Consider the following 16,772-nt stretch of genomic DNA (forward strand, 5'->3'; position numbering starts at 1 on the left):
AGCTTCACTGAGTTCAGACCCAAGCTTTGCCATCTTCTGTATCTGTTAACTGAGCAAGTCACCTAACCTCTCTGATCCATGAAGTAAAGATGACAAAACTCCCTCACAGGGACTTTTGTGAGGATTAAAAGTGAGAATTTATATAAAAGGTTAAGTTATATATATATATATCTATCTATATATATCTATCTATATATATATATATATATCTATATATATCTATCTATCTATATATATATATATATATAGTGTAAGGATTTATATATTACTATAAAAATATATATTTTATATATATAAATATATATTTTATAAACTATACAAAAATATTTATATATATTTTATATATATAAATATATAAATCCACACGCTATATATATAAATTTTTATATATAACTATAAATTTATATATATTTATATATAAATATGTTACATATAAAAATTTGTATATATAAATATATATATATATAGTGTGTGTGTGCATTTTGTGCACGTTAATGCTTTTTTCTCTTCCCTCTTTCATGTATTGCTTGGTTTTACCCTCATTGTACATAAAACCTGTTTGTTTCTATTACACTAATATTTTTTAAAGGGAGCTTAGAGAATAAAGAGATGAAAATAATAGCTTACTTTAATAGACATCAAACTGTTGACACTTTCTCATGAAGAAATTTTAATGTGGTGTTTAGTGTTTCTAAAATACTGTTCAAGTATTAGAATTATTTTAAGACAATAATTAAATAATAATGAATGCATGAATTAACATCAGAAGTTATTTTAATACTAAACTATTTTAAAAACTTTAACCAAGTTAGCGCAATTTTTTCCCTTTTATTGTGTATTTAAACCATGCTGTTAGTTTATTTGGGATGTTCTTTGTTCCCATTACCCTTAGCCCTGGGTTAAATTAATTACATATAAAAATGGACTCACTTGGAAATATCTTTTATTTATAAACCCTTTTAAATTCATTGTAGACATTCCTACTGTCTACAATATAGTATAGACACGTGAAATACATTTTTTTATTTATTCTTCATATTTTAGCATTGCTCTGAGAATAGTAAACCTGTATTCTTTTTTTAAATTATTTTAAAAAATCTTTTTGAGACAGAGTCTTGCTCTGTTGCCCGACTGGTGTGCAGTGGCGTGATCTGCTCACTGCAGCCTCCACCTCCAGGTTCAAGCGATTCTCCTGCCTCAGCCTCCAGAATACCTGGGATTACAGGAACGTACTACCATGCCCAGTTCGTTTTTGTATTTTCTTTTTTAGTCGAGATGGGGTTTCACCATGTTGGCCAGGATGGTCTCAATCTGTTGACCTCGTGATCTGCCTACCTCGGCCTCCCAAAGTGCTGGGATTACAGGTGTGAGCCACTGCACCTGACCTAAACCTGTATTCTCACTTTCACATACTTTATTCCTTGGTGTGGTCTTTAGAGGATCAAAGTTAACTTGTATTACATTAATTTTATATAACTTATAAGGGGCTCCCTGTTCATCAAATCTACCTTATTTTAACCTGTTATTTAGTAATAGAGGAAAACATATAATTTTTATTTTTTTCACTCAGCTATTAAGTACCACATTTTTTAAAACCACCTTTGTTTGTTGATTTATGCACAGAACACTTGACAGATGAGTAGAACTTGAAAGCAATCATTTGGCAAATTATGTGTCATATTTACCTTTAGTAACCTCAACAGCTGTTTCCTCATAAGGGACTTTCTGAAGAGCAAGGCAACTAACAGTAATATATGATGTTAGTGAATAAATAAAAATTAACCCATTGTAATATCAAGCATTCTGATTGACTTACATGAAATTAGTAGGTGATAGTGTCTTCAATAAAGTTCTACATTATCTAAAGAAGTTGACATTAGAATTATCAAGGTTTTATATAATCCTATAGGAAATCTCTGATTTAAAATTGAGTCATGATCCATAGTTTCCTTTTTTAATCTATTATGTGGAATTTATAACACATTTCTATTGAGAAATAATGGAATAAGGGTGGTACTAAGATCTCTACACTTACACATATAATCTTTTGTAACCTTTATGCAAATGAATCACAGTAACTAGCTGCATCATTTATGTAAAGAATATACCCAACAGTTTTCATGCTGATGTGTTCTTTTCTTCTTCCTCCCCTTCATTTTACTACTTGAGTTCTTGAGATTCCACTCAATGAGGAAGAAACATAGTAGCAACAGGGACAGATCTGCTTTTCCTTCTTCTCCACACTGCTATGTAACAAGGAGTCGTAATGAGATTCAGGGAATATTGGGTAGTTTACACAGCTCTGGAAGTGGCCCACCGGTACCATGGTGTGAACCATGGCTGTCCACCAGATTAAAATGTATATACATAAATCTGCTGTCTACCAGATTAAAATTTATATATATACTTCCAATGCATTCTGTTATTGCTATAATACCTCAATATGTGCCTTCCGAGTATTGAGTTTGAGACTGATAATTTTACATTAGTGTTATCATGTGAGTTTTCTTCTTTCATTCCCATCGCCTACTTCTACTTAACTGCTGGTCTTATGTGGTCATTTTATTTTGAGACAGAATCTTGGTGATCTATGTAATAAAATAAAATGGTGAACTCTTGTTGATAAGTTTTAGGTGGTTTTTGAAATGCAGATTCCTAGACTGCTCTGACCAAATATTCTGATTTAGTAAATCTGGTTGGGAGCTAAGGACTTTGTATTTTTAAGAAACACTGAGTATCTTTTCTAGAACACTGCTGAGCTGAGAATGCCAGATAGCCTAAATATGGCAAACGGTCAGCTCTGTTGCTCCCACTGGCTGTAATGTCCTAGAGGCAAAGAAGTAAATATTTTCTAGAATTGAATCTGGATGTATTTGTGGGAGAAGATTTCAATATTTGCTAAACATCTACCATGTTAATAGCGACTAAAACAAAGATCCATGCCCTCATGGAGCTTTTACAGATTTATTTCAAGACCATTCACTAGGGACTAAGCACTTGTATCTTTTATCATTATGCATGAAACATATTACCGAATCATTTTTTAGAACTGTCCACATGGGGTATGTATTACAAAACTTGCATTTATAATATAGACTCACAGCTTCTGCTGCAGTTTCTGGAAGGATACTATGTTCAGAACATCCAGATCAGAGCCTCAGTTTTTGGACGTCCATCCTAACTAAATATTGTGCAGTTTCCCATACTGACGAGGGTTGCATATGACCAGCATGCTGGATCAACTGCTGACCAGGTTTGTCATTAAACATTTTCAGACCTCAAGCAGTGGAAGGCACTCTGTTCGCATTACTGGCCTCAGTACTATTGATTTCCGAGCTGGCTTTTCTCGAAAGCCTACCCTGGACTTCAAAAAAACAGTCAGCAGACCAGTGCAAGGTTTGTATGTGTAAATTATTTGAATTGGCATAATAGATATCCAAATGAAAAATATTTCTCAGACTGTCTGTATTCAATACAACTGAGAAGCTTAACATTAAATGTGACTGTTCTCTTGGCCTAGTCACTTTCTCAAAGTATAATCCCAACACCACTGATATGAAGATCACCCAGGGTGCTTGTTACAGATTAAGATTCCCAGGCCCCACTCTAGATCTCCTGAATTAGAACCATGGAAGTTAAGGCCCAGGAATATGTACTTTCTTTAGTGAGCACCCCAGTTGATTCTTACACTTACTAAATTTTGAGAATTACTAACCCAGATCTTGAGATTTTTTTCTTACCAAAATATAAATTACCTATTGTTAAGGTAAAATGTGTGTATAAAGCTGAAAAATTAAATATGTCACACATCACTGTATTTCAAAGATAAAATTATCAGTGATTCTTAAGCCTTGTCCTTCTTTTATTTTATTCATACATTGAGATTTATAGTTTTCTAGCTAAAAAGAAGCCTAACTATACTGTAACTCTTAAAATTTGGGGAAGGTTATTTTCATTTATTTTTATTGCGGCAGTTTCTGGAAGGATACAAAATAATTTATCTTTAAAAGTATTCATGTGATCCAACATTATATAACAATTTTCACAATTCTAATTTTTCTACATGTAAACATAGTTAAAATACTATAAAAGTAATTTCTTAGGATTTCCTAAGACTCTCTGGTCATGCATAAACTGTCTTTCATGTAGAAACAATTCTGCAATTGACCCAGAATTTGTGGGACATCCTTATGGTACTCACATATTATTATCACGCAAATACTTACTTGATATAGAACTTCAATTGCACGTTTCTTGTAAATGACAAAATCTTTCTCTTGTAGGAATACCTACCTATGTGCTGCTCAATACTTCTGGAATTTCCACTCCAGCTAGGATAGATCTTCTTGAACTTTTGAGTATCTCAGGAAGTTCTCTTAGGACTATTCCTGTTAAATATTACCCAGATCGAAAACCTTATGGCATATGGAATATTTCTGACTTTATGCCACCAAACGAAGCCTTCTTTCTCAAAGTCACAGGCTATGATAAGGATGATTACCTCTTCCAGAGAGTATCGAGTGTTTCCTTCTCTAGCATTGTCCCAGGTAAGACCTCATTTCATCCAACACTGGAACATTGATAGTTTAAGCTGTGATGTGGTCCCATAAGTTAGTAATAAAATAACTAATATTATTACTGCACCACCAAATTGATGGGCATTTACATGTAAGTAACAGTTTTTCTTAACCGTTAAACAGCATATCCAAAGTTTCATGTTAAGTCTCACTGATTGCAGGTCTGAGAATTCTGATGAGTCAGTGTAAGAACTGGAATTGGAAAATTCTGGTACTTCCTCCCTAAAAAAGCCTGGTACATGTATTTGATTAAACTATCTTAGTTGGCTAAAAGTATTTATACAATTGTCATAAACTTTCTGCTCTGTAGATGGTAGTTCATTGTAAACAACTAGTGATCACTACCTTTATCTGTCTAGTTGATTAGTAAGCTAGTTAAGTGTACATTTGCAGTAGCAAATGTAGAGAGAGGATTACAGATTAGACGTTATTTGGAAGCAACAAGTAGCATTTTGACTTAGCTATACTTGAGCTATTTTTCAAGGCTCATGACTGAACTCTGACCCAATCTTAAGGACGGTAGTTTGAACCATGGACTGATAAAGATACAGAATTGTTTCTAAAATTGTGCTGTTAGGTTGAGGGGCAAACATTTATCATTTATACATAGGTTAGTGATTTGGGAACTTCAGGAACAATTCTATAGCTGGTGTATAATAGTTGTAGAGTGGCGAGACTAGAACCAACCTCAGTATTTCCTCATATACAACATTCAAAGTTGGCTTAGCCCCTAATTTGAATGCTACAAAACCTGATGGATTCCTAAAAGTCATTTTTTACATTTACTTTGGGAAAATTATCCTATGTATTTGATTTTGAGATATGTGGCTTTTTATGTTTTTGAAATAAAAACATATTCTAGAATTGATGATATATTATCACTTATTTGGTAGTATTTTTTCTATCTTGATGGTACAAAAATATACCGTGTCTTAAGAACAAAGGAGTCTTATATTCAATGAATACTATAGTAAGAGGCTCAAAAGATATCCAGAAATCAGCCAGCTTTGAACAAATAAAGATAGAAAAAGTGATTAAAGTAAAAAGATTTTTGAATGGATTCAGAGGCAGTATTTAATATCATTGTGATCTTCTTGCTTATGATTTTTTGGTGGTTTGTTTTTCTTTTTTTTTCCTAGATGCTCCCAAAGTTACAATGCCTGAGAAAACCCCAGGATACTATCTGCAGCCAGGCCAGATTCCCTGCTCTGTTGGCAGTCTTTTGCCCTTTACCTTGAGCTTTGTCAGAAATGGAGTTACGCTTGGAGTAGACCAGTATTTGAAGTATGTACATGTTTCTGTCCGTCATAAGATATAGCATTAAAGATGTAAATATAAAGAGATTATTATTGCAGTGTACTTTTCCACTGGAAATTCTCACTTGTTTCATTGTCTGGAATATAGCAGGGAACAAGATGGACACAACTTTGTGCCCCTGTGGAGATTATATTGTCACAGAGGGAGACAGTGAACAGATGATACATATAATAATATAATAAATGCTGGAATACATTCACATGTTGACCCATATGTTATAAAATCTGAATGTTTTATAGTTTGAGGGTCTGTTGTTCAGACAAATACAGAATTATGAATATGACGTTAAGTGCACAATCTTGGAAGGAGACCTTGCAAATGAGAGGTCCTGAAGCTTTAGCTTTATTGGCTCCATGGTAAGAGTGCTTCTGAATCTGATTTAAAGTGTTTATGATAAGTGAATCTGGTAAGCATTTTATCAGAAAGTAGGGCAGGTTAGTTGGGATGAATAATAGTGGTAGGAGGAATGCATGTAGCATTGACCAATTTGAAATCCTAAAATTCAGAGTAAGGAGCACTGGAGCAAAGACATAAAGACGGCAAGAAGGATGATCAGTAAGGTATCCAGAGAAGAGTGTTCTAACACCCGGAAGAGCAAGTGCGAATGTGTAAAGGCTGGAGTGGACTGGGCACATGAGAAAGACAGGCAGAAGAAGGCCAGTCTGGCTGAAGCCCATTGAGCCAGGAGGAATAGGGTAGCAGAGAAGTTCAGAGAGGTGTGGTCTGTGCTGCAGGTGGGGTCACAGATAGGCCACAGCAAATGTGGCTCCTGCATATGACAATCAGCAGGAGTGGGCTAGAGGGCACCAGCTTTTCCTTGTGAAGTCAGGTAACTTTTTGAGACAAATATAAGTAATTTAATGATTAAAAATAAGTAGAGCTTGAAAACTGGAGAAAAATGATTTCTGGAAAGTGTTGCCTTATAACTTACTATGAAACAAACAACATTCTGGGAAAATCTGTAGGAATTTTTTTTACTAGGCTTTTATACTGTTAAATTAATATCCACATAACTTCCATAAGATGTTAAATGTTTGACAGTCTCAGCTTATACAGTTGCTTTATGGGGAGTCATTTTAATCAAAAATTTATGGCCGGAATGTTCATCATAACCAGAAAATTTTCTACTCTTTAAAGATTAAACTGTATTATTTCCTGCCCCTTACATAATATTTCTTAATGATGCACTTAGCTGTGTTAATAACTGGCAACATGATTGACCAGGATATGAAATGATGAAGCTACATAACTAGCTGATGAAATCAAATAATTCTGTTTTATATTTAAATAGTAACATGTTTCAAAGACACTTGAGATTCTTTAGAAACATTAATTCATTTATTCCACACAATTCCTGGGAGGTAAGCCACAAGAATTCTTTTTCTCATTTTTCCAGCTCTGTGGCCCAGAGATATGACATGCTTTGCTGACATGCATTAAGCTCTTTGGATGTGAGAAGTTAGAGACAAAGTTAGGCATGAGTGATGATAGACTGATATTCTAATCCTAATTCACTCTCATGTCCCTGCCCTAGATTTCCTCATAGCATGAAACATGTGAGTTAATGTTTGTTTATGTCAGTCACTTTAGTCACCAGGGGATATAAGAGAGAACCCGTTTGCATTAGCAGCAGGCCGCATTTTTATTTGACATGTTCTTTTCCCTATTCCAAAGTCTACCCTTCAAAACTTTTTTATTATGTCTATATAGTGCTTAATGTCAACTGAGAAGGCTCCATGAAAAAGAGACTTATTTTCATGTAACATTTCATAATCAAGAAAGAAACAAGAATAACTGTAAAGAACATTCTTTAAACATTTAGTAAACTGGTTGTATGCCTTTGAACAAATTACTTGTCCTTTCTATATCTCAACTTTCTCAATTTTAAAAAGAGGGATTTAGGACTCAAAGAATTGTCAGTTTCTGTTCTAAAATTTCCATCAATCTGTTTTTGTGAATACCAATATATGCTCAGCTTTTAAGTAGGCACTGAAGAAAACACCAAGGATATACCTCTTCCAAACCCTTACCTTCCTGAAACTTACCAGTACCTCCTAGACGATGACATTTACAAACTTGTACTTAGTGTACTGTTAAACGTTGAAGACACAGCTTATATGATCAGTAGGGTATGGAGTCAAGTGGCATTCTGCTTTTATTCTAAAAGTGACAAGAAGAACCACTGGCATGTAGTACCTACAGAATTGAAAGGAAGCAACGTTTAACCAAAGTGAATTTTCTCAGCTACTAAAACATGTAGAACAGTGACCTTGCTGTGTTTCTCACTTTCCTAAGACACAAAAACCTGTTTTAACTTTCTCTTACAAACCCTAGTTGTACTAAATATGAATTGAGAGCTCAGTAAGTTCTTCACGGTTGTTTGATGATAAGTATGGTGTGTTTGGATGGGGAGAGAGCTGGAGATGTCACCATAAGGAATTACATTTTACATAACTTCCAGAATTCAGGGGAAGGTCTCTTGACTGCAGCAGGCTTTTTAACTTATCTGTATCTTGATTTTTTAAGATTATAAATAGTTGCAGATGATACAAGAGAGAAATTATGAAGATATTTCTAACATTTCAGTCACACTTTAAAACAGAATAATGTCTATTTTTGTACATCATTGAGCTCTTTGAAACAAAGATTAAATATTTATTACTAAGACAGTTCCAGAAAATGAGAAATAATTTGAACAGTGTTAGAGGACAAAGAATACATTTTTATTAAATGAATGAATACATAATACAGTCGAGGGATTTTTTAACCTAAATTGGTTTAAAGCCATAAAACCGGTCATTTGCTTTCATTTCCCATTGTGTATGTAGGTTGAACAATATATGGTCTATCACCCATTGTGGAATTTATCTAAAAGAAAGTTAAGGGGGATTTATCTTCTTAGAATCAAAAAGTCAATTTCCTACCCTCAGATTTGTATATTGCCTGATTAAATTGCTTTATCTAAGATTCCTACTGACGAGACCAAAAACTGGAAAAAATAGGAGAGAGGATTAATGAGCATTTCTTTGCCAGCCAGCTCTGTTATCTTATTTTTTGACATAACCACAAAATATTTCCTCAAAGAAATTTTCAATCTCTATAATTATTGTTTATGTTGTATCTTTTGATCAGAGTAGAAAAGCTTCATTTTCTGGTAAAATATAAATGGTACGTCATTTTCAGTTAAAAATAACTCTGCAGTTTTATCAATTTAGTTTCTTTACATTGTTCTTTTGAATGAGCCTTCAAAAGAAATAGTGGATCATTGCTTTCAGTTTGTCTTGTTTCATAGTAACTACCCGTTTTCCATTTTCTTACCTCCAGAGAATCTGCCAGAGTGAACTTAGATATTGAGAAGGTCACTTTGTCTGACGAAGGCTTCTATGAATGTATCGCTGTCAGCAGTGCAGGTACTGGACGGGCACAGACGTTTTTTGACGTATCAGGTAATTACCACTAATTTCTTTGCAGTTACCCGAGTATTAATGCAGCTATGGAAATGGGATGTTTGTTAACCAGTTTGTGTGTATACAATATACAGTTTGTCTTTATGGTTATTTTACTACTATCTCTCCACTGAATTGTGAACTCAAATCCTGGCTTTACCACATATCAGATACATGACCCTCCTTGGGCTAATTATTTAAGGACTTAATATCTTGGTTTCCGTAACTATAAAAAAAAAATCATAATAACAATAATGGTCTCTGTCTCATGGGGAAACTGTGAGGATTAAATGATATGTAATATGTGCAAAGCATTTAGAAGAGAGCCTGCCACATAGAAGCACTTAATAGATATTAGTGATTATTATTGTTATTATCATTATTGTCAGGGATTAATGAATCGTTTTTGAAATGATCATATAGCATTTTCCTGTGAGAAAATAAAGTTTAAGTGAAGGATCTGTTCTGATCAGAACAAAGTTAAACTTTCCCTCTTTCTCTCCCGTGTTCATAATGAGGAGAGTGCGTTTATGAATGGATTCTGACATTTTAATTGAAGATAATGAAAATGATAACATTCTAGGAACACAGGGCCTCAGTGGCTACAATATTGGCTCTAAGAAGAGAAGAAGTAATGTTAATTATTTTACATTCAGATTGTATGTTTCCTGTGAACAGATGGGTGATATAGTTCATATTGTTTTATAAGGTAAAATACATTAAAAATAGTATTTTCTCTCATTTCACATAATTCTTAGGGGAAAAAAAAGACTACCATTTATAATCAATGATCAGGATTAAGCCACTTACTCAGCATTTATCTATAATTAAAACTTTGTTTGACTGAATGATTTTCTACCTGCCCTGTGGACTAGTGTTGCTATGTGTTTAACTGTAACCTATTCTGAGCTAAATATTGCTACTGTTGAATTTATTGCAGTGTCTGTATTTGCTTTTAGTGCTGGTATGCATTTTCTTCAGTTGATTTAAGACAAATGAAGCTTATAATGATAGGTATATCATATATTTATAAGTCTAGGATATGTTGTTTGCTATCAGTAAGTTCAAGGAGAACTTTAAAGCAGAAGCATGCAATTCAGATAAGCATGTTCTTCTTGCAGTAAAACTATTTGTATTCTCTTACTGCTAGAAAAATAAAGTTTGTCTTCTGAAACAATTTAGCAAGTTGACATACATCACAAACTATTCATTTGTTCATGTCCAGTAATTATCAAAAGCACTGGAGTCATGTCAACATTCCTCAGCTTCTGGGAAAACAGACACTTGAACACTTGAATATTTTTCCCAGCAATACTAATTTAGAGAAGGACAGCAGAGAAAGAGTTTTGAGTGAGTTATTCAGACATCTTGCATAAATAACTGGGAAGTGCCAGGAAGAGCTTGTGGACTGACTGTCATGAATTTGGCTCAGTGTCAGGAACTTCCATATGTGTATTCTACACATGCCCTTCTAGTAGCCATCTGTAATCTGGGCCAGGAACACAAAGGAATAACTAGGAATTGTACCGTGCCAGAGCTGATTTTCAGGAATTGTTTCCCACTCAGTCAGTTGAAAAAGAAGAGGACAGGAATATTGATGGTAATGGCAAAGTCACAAGTGAGTGCCCCCTTTTGACTTGAAAGAGTGGGCATTTTTTTTTTCTTGATTAGCTGTTGCATAATGCACCAGCCTTTAAGCACCACCCACTTCTGAATTTCCCTTAGCCTAGGCTGAGGTCCCAGCTCAGCCAACCCACTGTAACTAGTCACCAGCACACTGGAATCAGGTGCAACTTCACAGGATAATTAGATCTTTTTATTTTTTAAAGGGGTATTAGAAAACAAAGCATTGTTGAATAGTGATATTCTTGTGCCATTATGGATATTATTTTATAAAGTCAAGGAACACCTGAGAGCAGTTTAAAGAAAATCCCCAAGTTCTACCAATATGTCGACTCAATTTTTGTCAACACTTTTTTTCTACTTGACTTGTTGAAGGACTTCTGATTCATTTGAAATGTTGGTTATTGGGTTATTGATTGTTTTAAATGAGCGACAGGTGTAGAAAGCATTGTTTCTCTTTTACTGAATATAAATACATAGAATCTAATGAATGAAACTGCAGAAGCACAAAAACCTCATTGTTTTCAAACTATATTTGGTAGTATAGTTTGATACTATTACAAAGTTATAATTATTTTCTGTACTGGGAATTTTTTTCCTAACACAATGACCCTCACCCAACACACACACACACACACACACACACACACACACCCTAAAATTCTTAGTTTAGGTAAAATTCTGAAGAGAGAAAACTTATCAAGGGCATGTCAGTGACAGGAAACTTTAAATTATAATTATGGGATACTCTTTTAGAAAGGATAAGATCTGGAAATCATCTTACACCGCCTTTTCATTTTATAGCTAAAGAAACAGAACCCAGAGAAAGCAAGTGACCCATTTATGATCAAATGGGTAGATAGGTAATAAGATGTAAATTCCTGGCCTCCTAATTCTCAGTCTCACGGTCTTTACTTAATGTCCCAAGTCTATGCTTGTCATCTTTCCTCCTCATTATTGAGGCTTCCTTTCTGCTACGCTAATCCTACCCTCAGTCGTGCTTTGGCTCAGGAATGGTTGCCCTTCATACTCCTGGAGCAGGTTATCTCTGAGCATCTGTAATCTTGGCTTCCTTCACAAACTGCTGTAATTCTTCCTCATCACTCCCCTATTCCTACCAGATGTATTCACCTATGTCTAAATATGTCAGTGTGTATAATATTCATTGTCTTAAGGTATTTATGCAGTGGAGTCATATGCCATTATTTCAAATCTCATCTGCTCGTGTATGTTGTTAGACAGTTGGCATTTACTTATTTGAATTTATATCTGAAGAGGAAGTAGAATCTGAGGTGGAGTTTGCATGTAAGAGGGTTTTGGAGAGTTCTCTAGGGAAAAGCACCTGTCAGGGAGTGAGGGAAGTGGAAGAAACGAGCTGTGCTGCAGATGCAGCAAGGGCCTACAGCAGCTCTGGAGCCGGGAGGGCCCTGAATGGAGCCAGGAGAGCTGGGTCTTTCTTCCTTCATGAAGAAGTGATTGGATTTGGGTTGCACTGCAAAGGGGAGTCTAACCGTCAGCATGTTTGCTTCATAGATCTGAGAGCAAGAGGGAGTATGATAAATTAATCATATTATTTTCAGACAGAAAAACCATTAATATCACTACATTGGCTTATCTAAAGTCACACAACTAATTAAAGGGTAGAACTAGGTGGCCTATTATTACCAAATTTAGAAAATAAAAACACAGGATGCCCAGTTAAATTTAAATATCACATATGTGGTTGGGCACGGTGGCTCACGCCTATAATCCCAGCACTTTGGGAGGCCAAGGCAGGCGGATCATGAGGTCAGGAGTTCGAGACCATCCTGGCCAACATGGTGAAACTCTGTCTCTAAAAAAAAAAAAAAAAAATGAATATCACATATGTGTGACCCAAATATTGCACAAGGCATACTTATACTAAAATATTATTTTATTTGTATCTGAAATTCAGATTTAACAAAGTGTCCTGTATTTTATCTGTGAACTCTAGCCAGAATCCAGTCAAAGCTTCCTAACTTTGTCATGTATTCTTTCCAATGGATTCACCGGCTATTTTCATAAGAGATTTTAAAAAACCAAAATAATAAAACATTTTTTATAATTTAAATTAGCATATACTACTTAAGAAAAAGTTTGGAAAACAATGATAAATTAACAGAAAATATGGAAAACGAATATATTGTATCAGAGATAACCACTATGGTTTTGGTAGATTTGTTTCCAGTCTTCATTCTAGGCTTATGATATTAATCTGCACTCATATATAGTTTTAAATATCCCAAGGATAAAGTTTGATCTTGAATATTTGACACACTTTCATATGAAACTAAATTTAGACACCTAAATTTCTAGCTAGCATAGATGACTACAGTTTTTATTGCTGCATTATTTATAATGTATTGTTGCAGGAGATCATTTTAAAGCATTTGAGCAGAGAGAACTTTGGAGAGAGAATTTAGATTCACTCTCAAGACTAACTAGAGCTAACAGAGGAACAAACAGAAAACCAAACATTGCATGTTCTCACTCATAAGTGGGAAGTGAACAATGAGAACACATGGACACAGGGAGGGGATCATCACACACCAAGGCCTGTTGGTGGGTGGGAGAGAACTTAGAGGATAGGTCAATAGGTGCAGCAAACCGCCGAGGTACACGTATACCTCATAACAAGCTTGAACGTTCCGCACATGTATCCCGGAACTTAAAGTAAAATAATAAAAAGAACCAACTAACTAGAGCAACAGAAATATTGGTTAAATAGTTCATTAGTAATTGGCCTTTGACTATATCTGAAACACATGCATCCCTCGATGCCTTTTGTGTATATGGCTCTATGTGTGCAATGTTATTAATGGTCTGTTTCTACTGTTCACCTGAACTTCATAGATCAAACTGTTCCCCATTTCTGCTAGAACATTTATCTTACTCTTCTGTTGTCCTGTGTCTTCTTAATGAGACTGTAACCCCACTTAAAGATGATACCATCATTTTCATGTCTACTATCCTTTGTGTCCTATTTTTTTTAAAACACTAAATGTATATTTTTAAAATTTAAAAGTTCACAAGTGCTACTTTCATCAATAAAACTTTGCCTCTTTTCAGAATCCTAAATCAGTAAAGTCATACTCTTTTGCCATGTCTCTTTGACTCTCATGTCTGTAATTTATAGATTTGGCTTGAGTATCCTTTGGTGTGTGTGTGTATATGTGTGTGTGTGTATATATATGTGTGTGTGTGTGTGTGTGTGTGTGTGTGTGTGTGTGCATGTGTGCATGTGTGTATACTACTTCCTAAAGCATCCTTTAGGTGGTAATCTGTGGGGGTGGTGGGGCTCATAGACATATGCATTAATCAGTAAGTTCTGTTGCACTGCATCTTGCCTACTGGATATTCATATTTATTCTGTTTTTAAACTACATCTGTAAGTGAGCAAAATGGCTTTTAGGTCTCTTGATTTGAATTTTTTGATTTCACACAGAGCCCCCTCCAGTCATCCAAGTGCCTAACAATGTTACAGTCACACCTGGAGAGAGAGCAATTTTAACATGTCTTGTCATCAGCGCAGTGGATTACAATCTAACCTGGCAGAGGAACGACAGAGATGCCAGGCTGGCAGAGCCAGCAAGAATTAGGACCTTGGCTAATCTGTCGTTGGAGCTAAAGAGTGTGAAATTCAACGATGCTGGAGAGTATCATTGTATGGTTTCTAGTGAAGGCGGATCATCAGCTGCTTCAGTTTTCCTCACAGTGCAAGGTACAGTGCTTTTGGTAACTTCTGAATTATGACATCTTTCTGTCCTCTTTTAAAAAAATTTTGTCCTCCCAAGTTGGACAAGAGTGAGAATATCTACCCAAATAATTACTGTTTTGTATGATAGAATGCTTAAACATACTCATTGGCCTGCATAGGAGCTAACAAAACTGGAAGCTAAAACATCTCTAACAATGGGTGATTTTAATACAATCACAACTAATCATAGTAGTTGAAGATGTTTGTTTTAAGAGAATATAAAAATTGTCTGTGAATAACTTAAGTTTTAAATCATTTAATCCATCTTGTGGATTAAAAAAATTCTAATTATAATAATAATGGGTCAAAAAACAACCTTCTCCCAATTTAAGTACTGTGTTTTTGCATATATAACTAATTTACTTTTTATTGTTAAATTGTTTAATAATTTTTTACTAATACCTTTAAAATAAAAGTTTAAGATGCTTCTCATCTTGGTGAAATTTTATTGAAACATAAGCAGAGTTGTTTTTAACCTTATTTGTCATACACACACACAAACACACACACACGAATGCTTATTGAAAATAAACTAATTGTGAGCCAATTTTGAATTACATATACATACACTAAATGTTACAGGTAGTTTAAAACAAGTTTATTAGCAATGTAGTTAATGGCTACTAAATGTATGTTGTTCAGGAGCATCAAATGAAGATCAGAAACTGCTCCAAAATTTCTCTTCCGGTGGAATCATATTTAGCTTCTAAATGTCTATAGACCAGCTGGGAGTCAGTGTAATGAACAAATGGCTGTTGGCAGTTTTTCACTGTTAAGCTGAAAGGTTCAGTTGCTGCCTCAGCAGAATATTTTATTACAGTTCCTTGATGTGGGAGGCTGATTGCACCAGAATTGGGTCTGGCTATTTGATTGTGGTATTAGAAACAACTTGATAACATGCCTGAGGTAACACTCTCAGATAACTTTTTAGCAAGGTTACCGAAGAGAATGACCACTGAGTTTCAAGGCCTATACTTAGAATATTATTAATGACGGAAAAGCAACACTACCGTGAGAATTAACAAAATGGTTGACATCTGATTATAGTGTTCTCCCTGGTAGTTGAAATATATGCTACAATCAGAATGTGTGTCTTTTGTTAGTTGATCTGGGGAATCCTCTAGGGAAATGTTGCTTTTGTAAATGGTTCACTACATTTCCACACAAAACTGCCTGGATAATGTGAGTCGATCGAAGTTCTAGCAACTTAGGTTACTAGAACTCCCGGACTATTCTACCAAACTGATAATTTCAGATAAAATAAGTGCTCATGGACTTCTGAAATTTCATCTTGGTTGTTTATCCCTTGGCTTTGGTCCCTTAGAATGAGATTGTTAAGTAAAATCAGAGCCTTCCTTGTTTCTCAAAGTTAGCTTTTTAGTCCATAATTTTTCTATTTTAGTGCATTAGAGCAATGATTCTCAAACTTCCTTGAATAAAGAATTTCCCAAGGAGTTTTTTAAAACTGCAGATTTCTAACCCTGCACTTAAACAGACTTCTCAAGTAGTTCCGTGGGCATTTCCTGAAACAGCACATATATTCACACTACAGAAGGAGCCATTTAATCTTGAAATGTGTATCTTTAGGGAAGCGCTTAACTCTCTTCTTGCTGGTAAAATAAAGCCATTGTAATACAACAATTTAAATAAGTGCTGAGGTAACATGTTATATAATACACATAAATATAAAAAATATATAATAGTACATTATTACTGGGTAATCTATGTAAGTATTGGTGGTGTAAATCTGTCTAGAGGTGTTATGTTATGGCCTGTCTAGTTGGCCTTGAGTTTGAGCGGACAATTTTGATGATAAAGGATGTTTCCAAACTCTAACAAAAATATACTTGAGAATGAATAATATTGCTTAGGAAAAATAAGAGACTGTGACTAATTGTAGTCGACTAAATGTATTGTTTTCATGGCTGAATGCACTATTGAAAAGCTATGGGTATTTGAGGAAGTAAACTGCCATACCTAGAGGTAAAGTTCATGATAATATGAGAGCTGATAAACTATCGACATTCTACC

The 16,772-nt window shown here is 34.7% G+C and overlaps 1 protein-coding gene across 11 annotated transcripts in view; it reads left to right on the forward strand.

Annotated features, from left to right (window-relative positions):
* Nucleotides 1-16,772, forward strand: part of HMCN1 (hemicentin 1) — a 532,161-nt gene that overhangs the window by 278,172 nt on the left and 237,217 nt on the right. For all 11 annotated transcript variants that reach the window (XR_013529004.1, XR_013529005.1, XR_013529007.1 and 8 more), the window contains 5 exons: nt 3,276-3,396; nt 4,284-4,547; nt 5,717-5,861; nt 9,219-9,340; nt 14,430-14,705. Coding sequence is in view for 7 of the 11 variants with exons in the window: in XM_035280045.3 (XP_035135936.3) it covers nt 3,276-3,396; nt 4,284-4,547; nt 5,717-5,861; nt 9,219-9,340; nt 14,430-14,705 (928 nt within the window). In the remaining 4 variants the exon portion in view is untranslated. The remainder of the gene's footprint in view (nt 1-3,275; nt 3,397-4,283; nt 4,548-5,716; nt 5,862-9,218; nt 9,341-14,429; nt 14,706-16,772) is intronic.

The sequence above is a fragment of the Callithrix jacchus genome, chromosome 18 (genome assembly GCF_049354715.1).
Source record: "Callithrix jacchus isolate 240 chromosome 18, calJac240_pri, whole genome shotgun sequence".
NCBI lineage: Eukaryota > Metazoa > Chordata > Mammalia > Primates > Cebidae > Callithrix > Callithrix jacchus.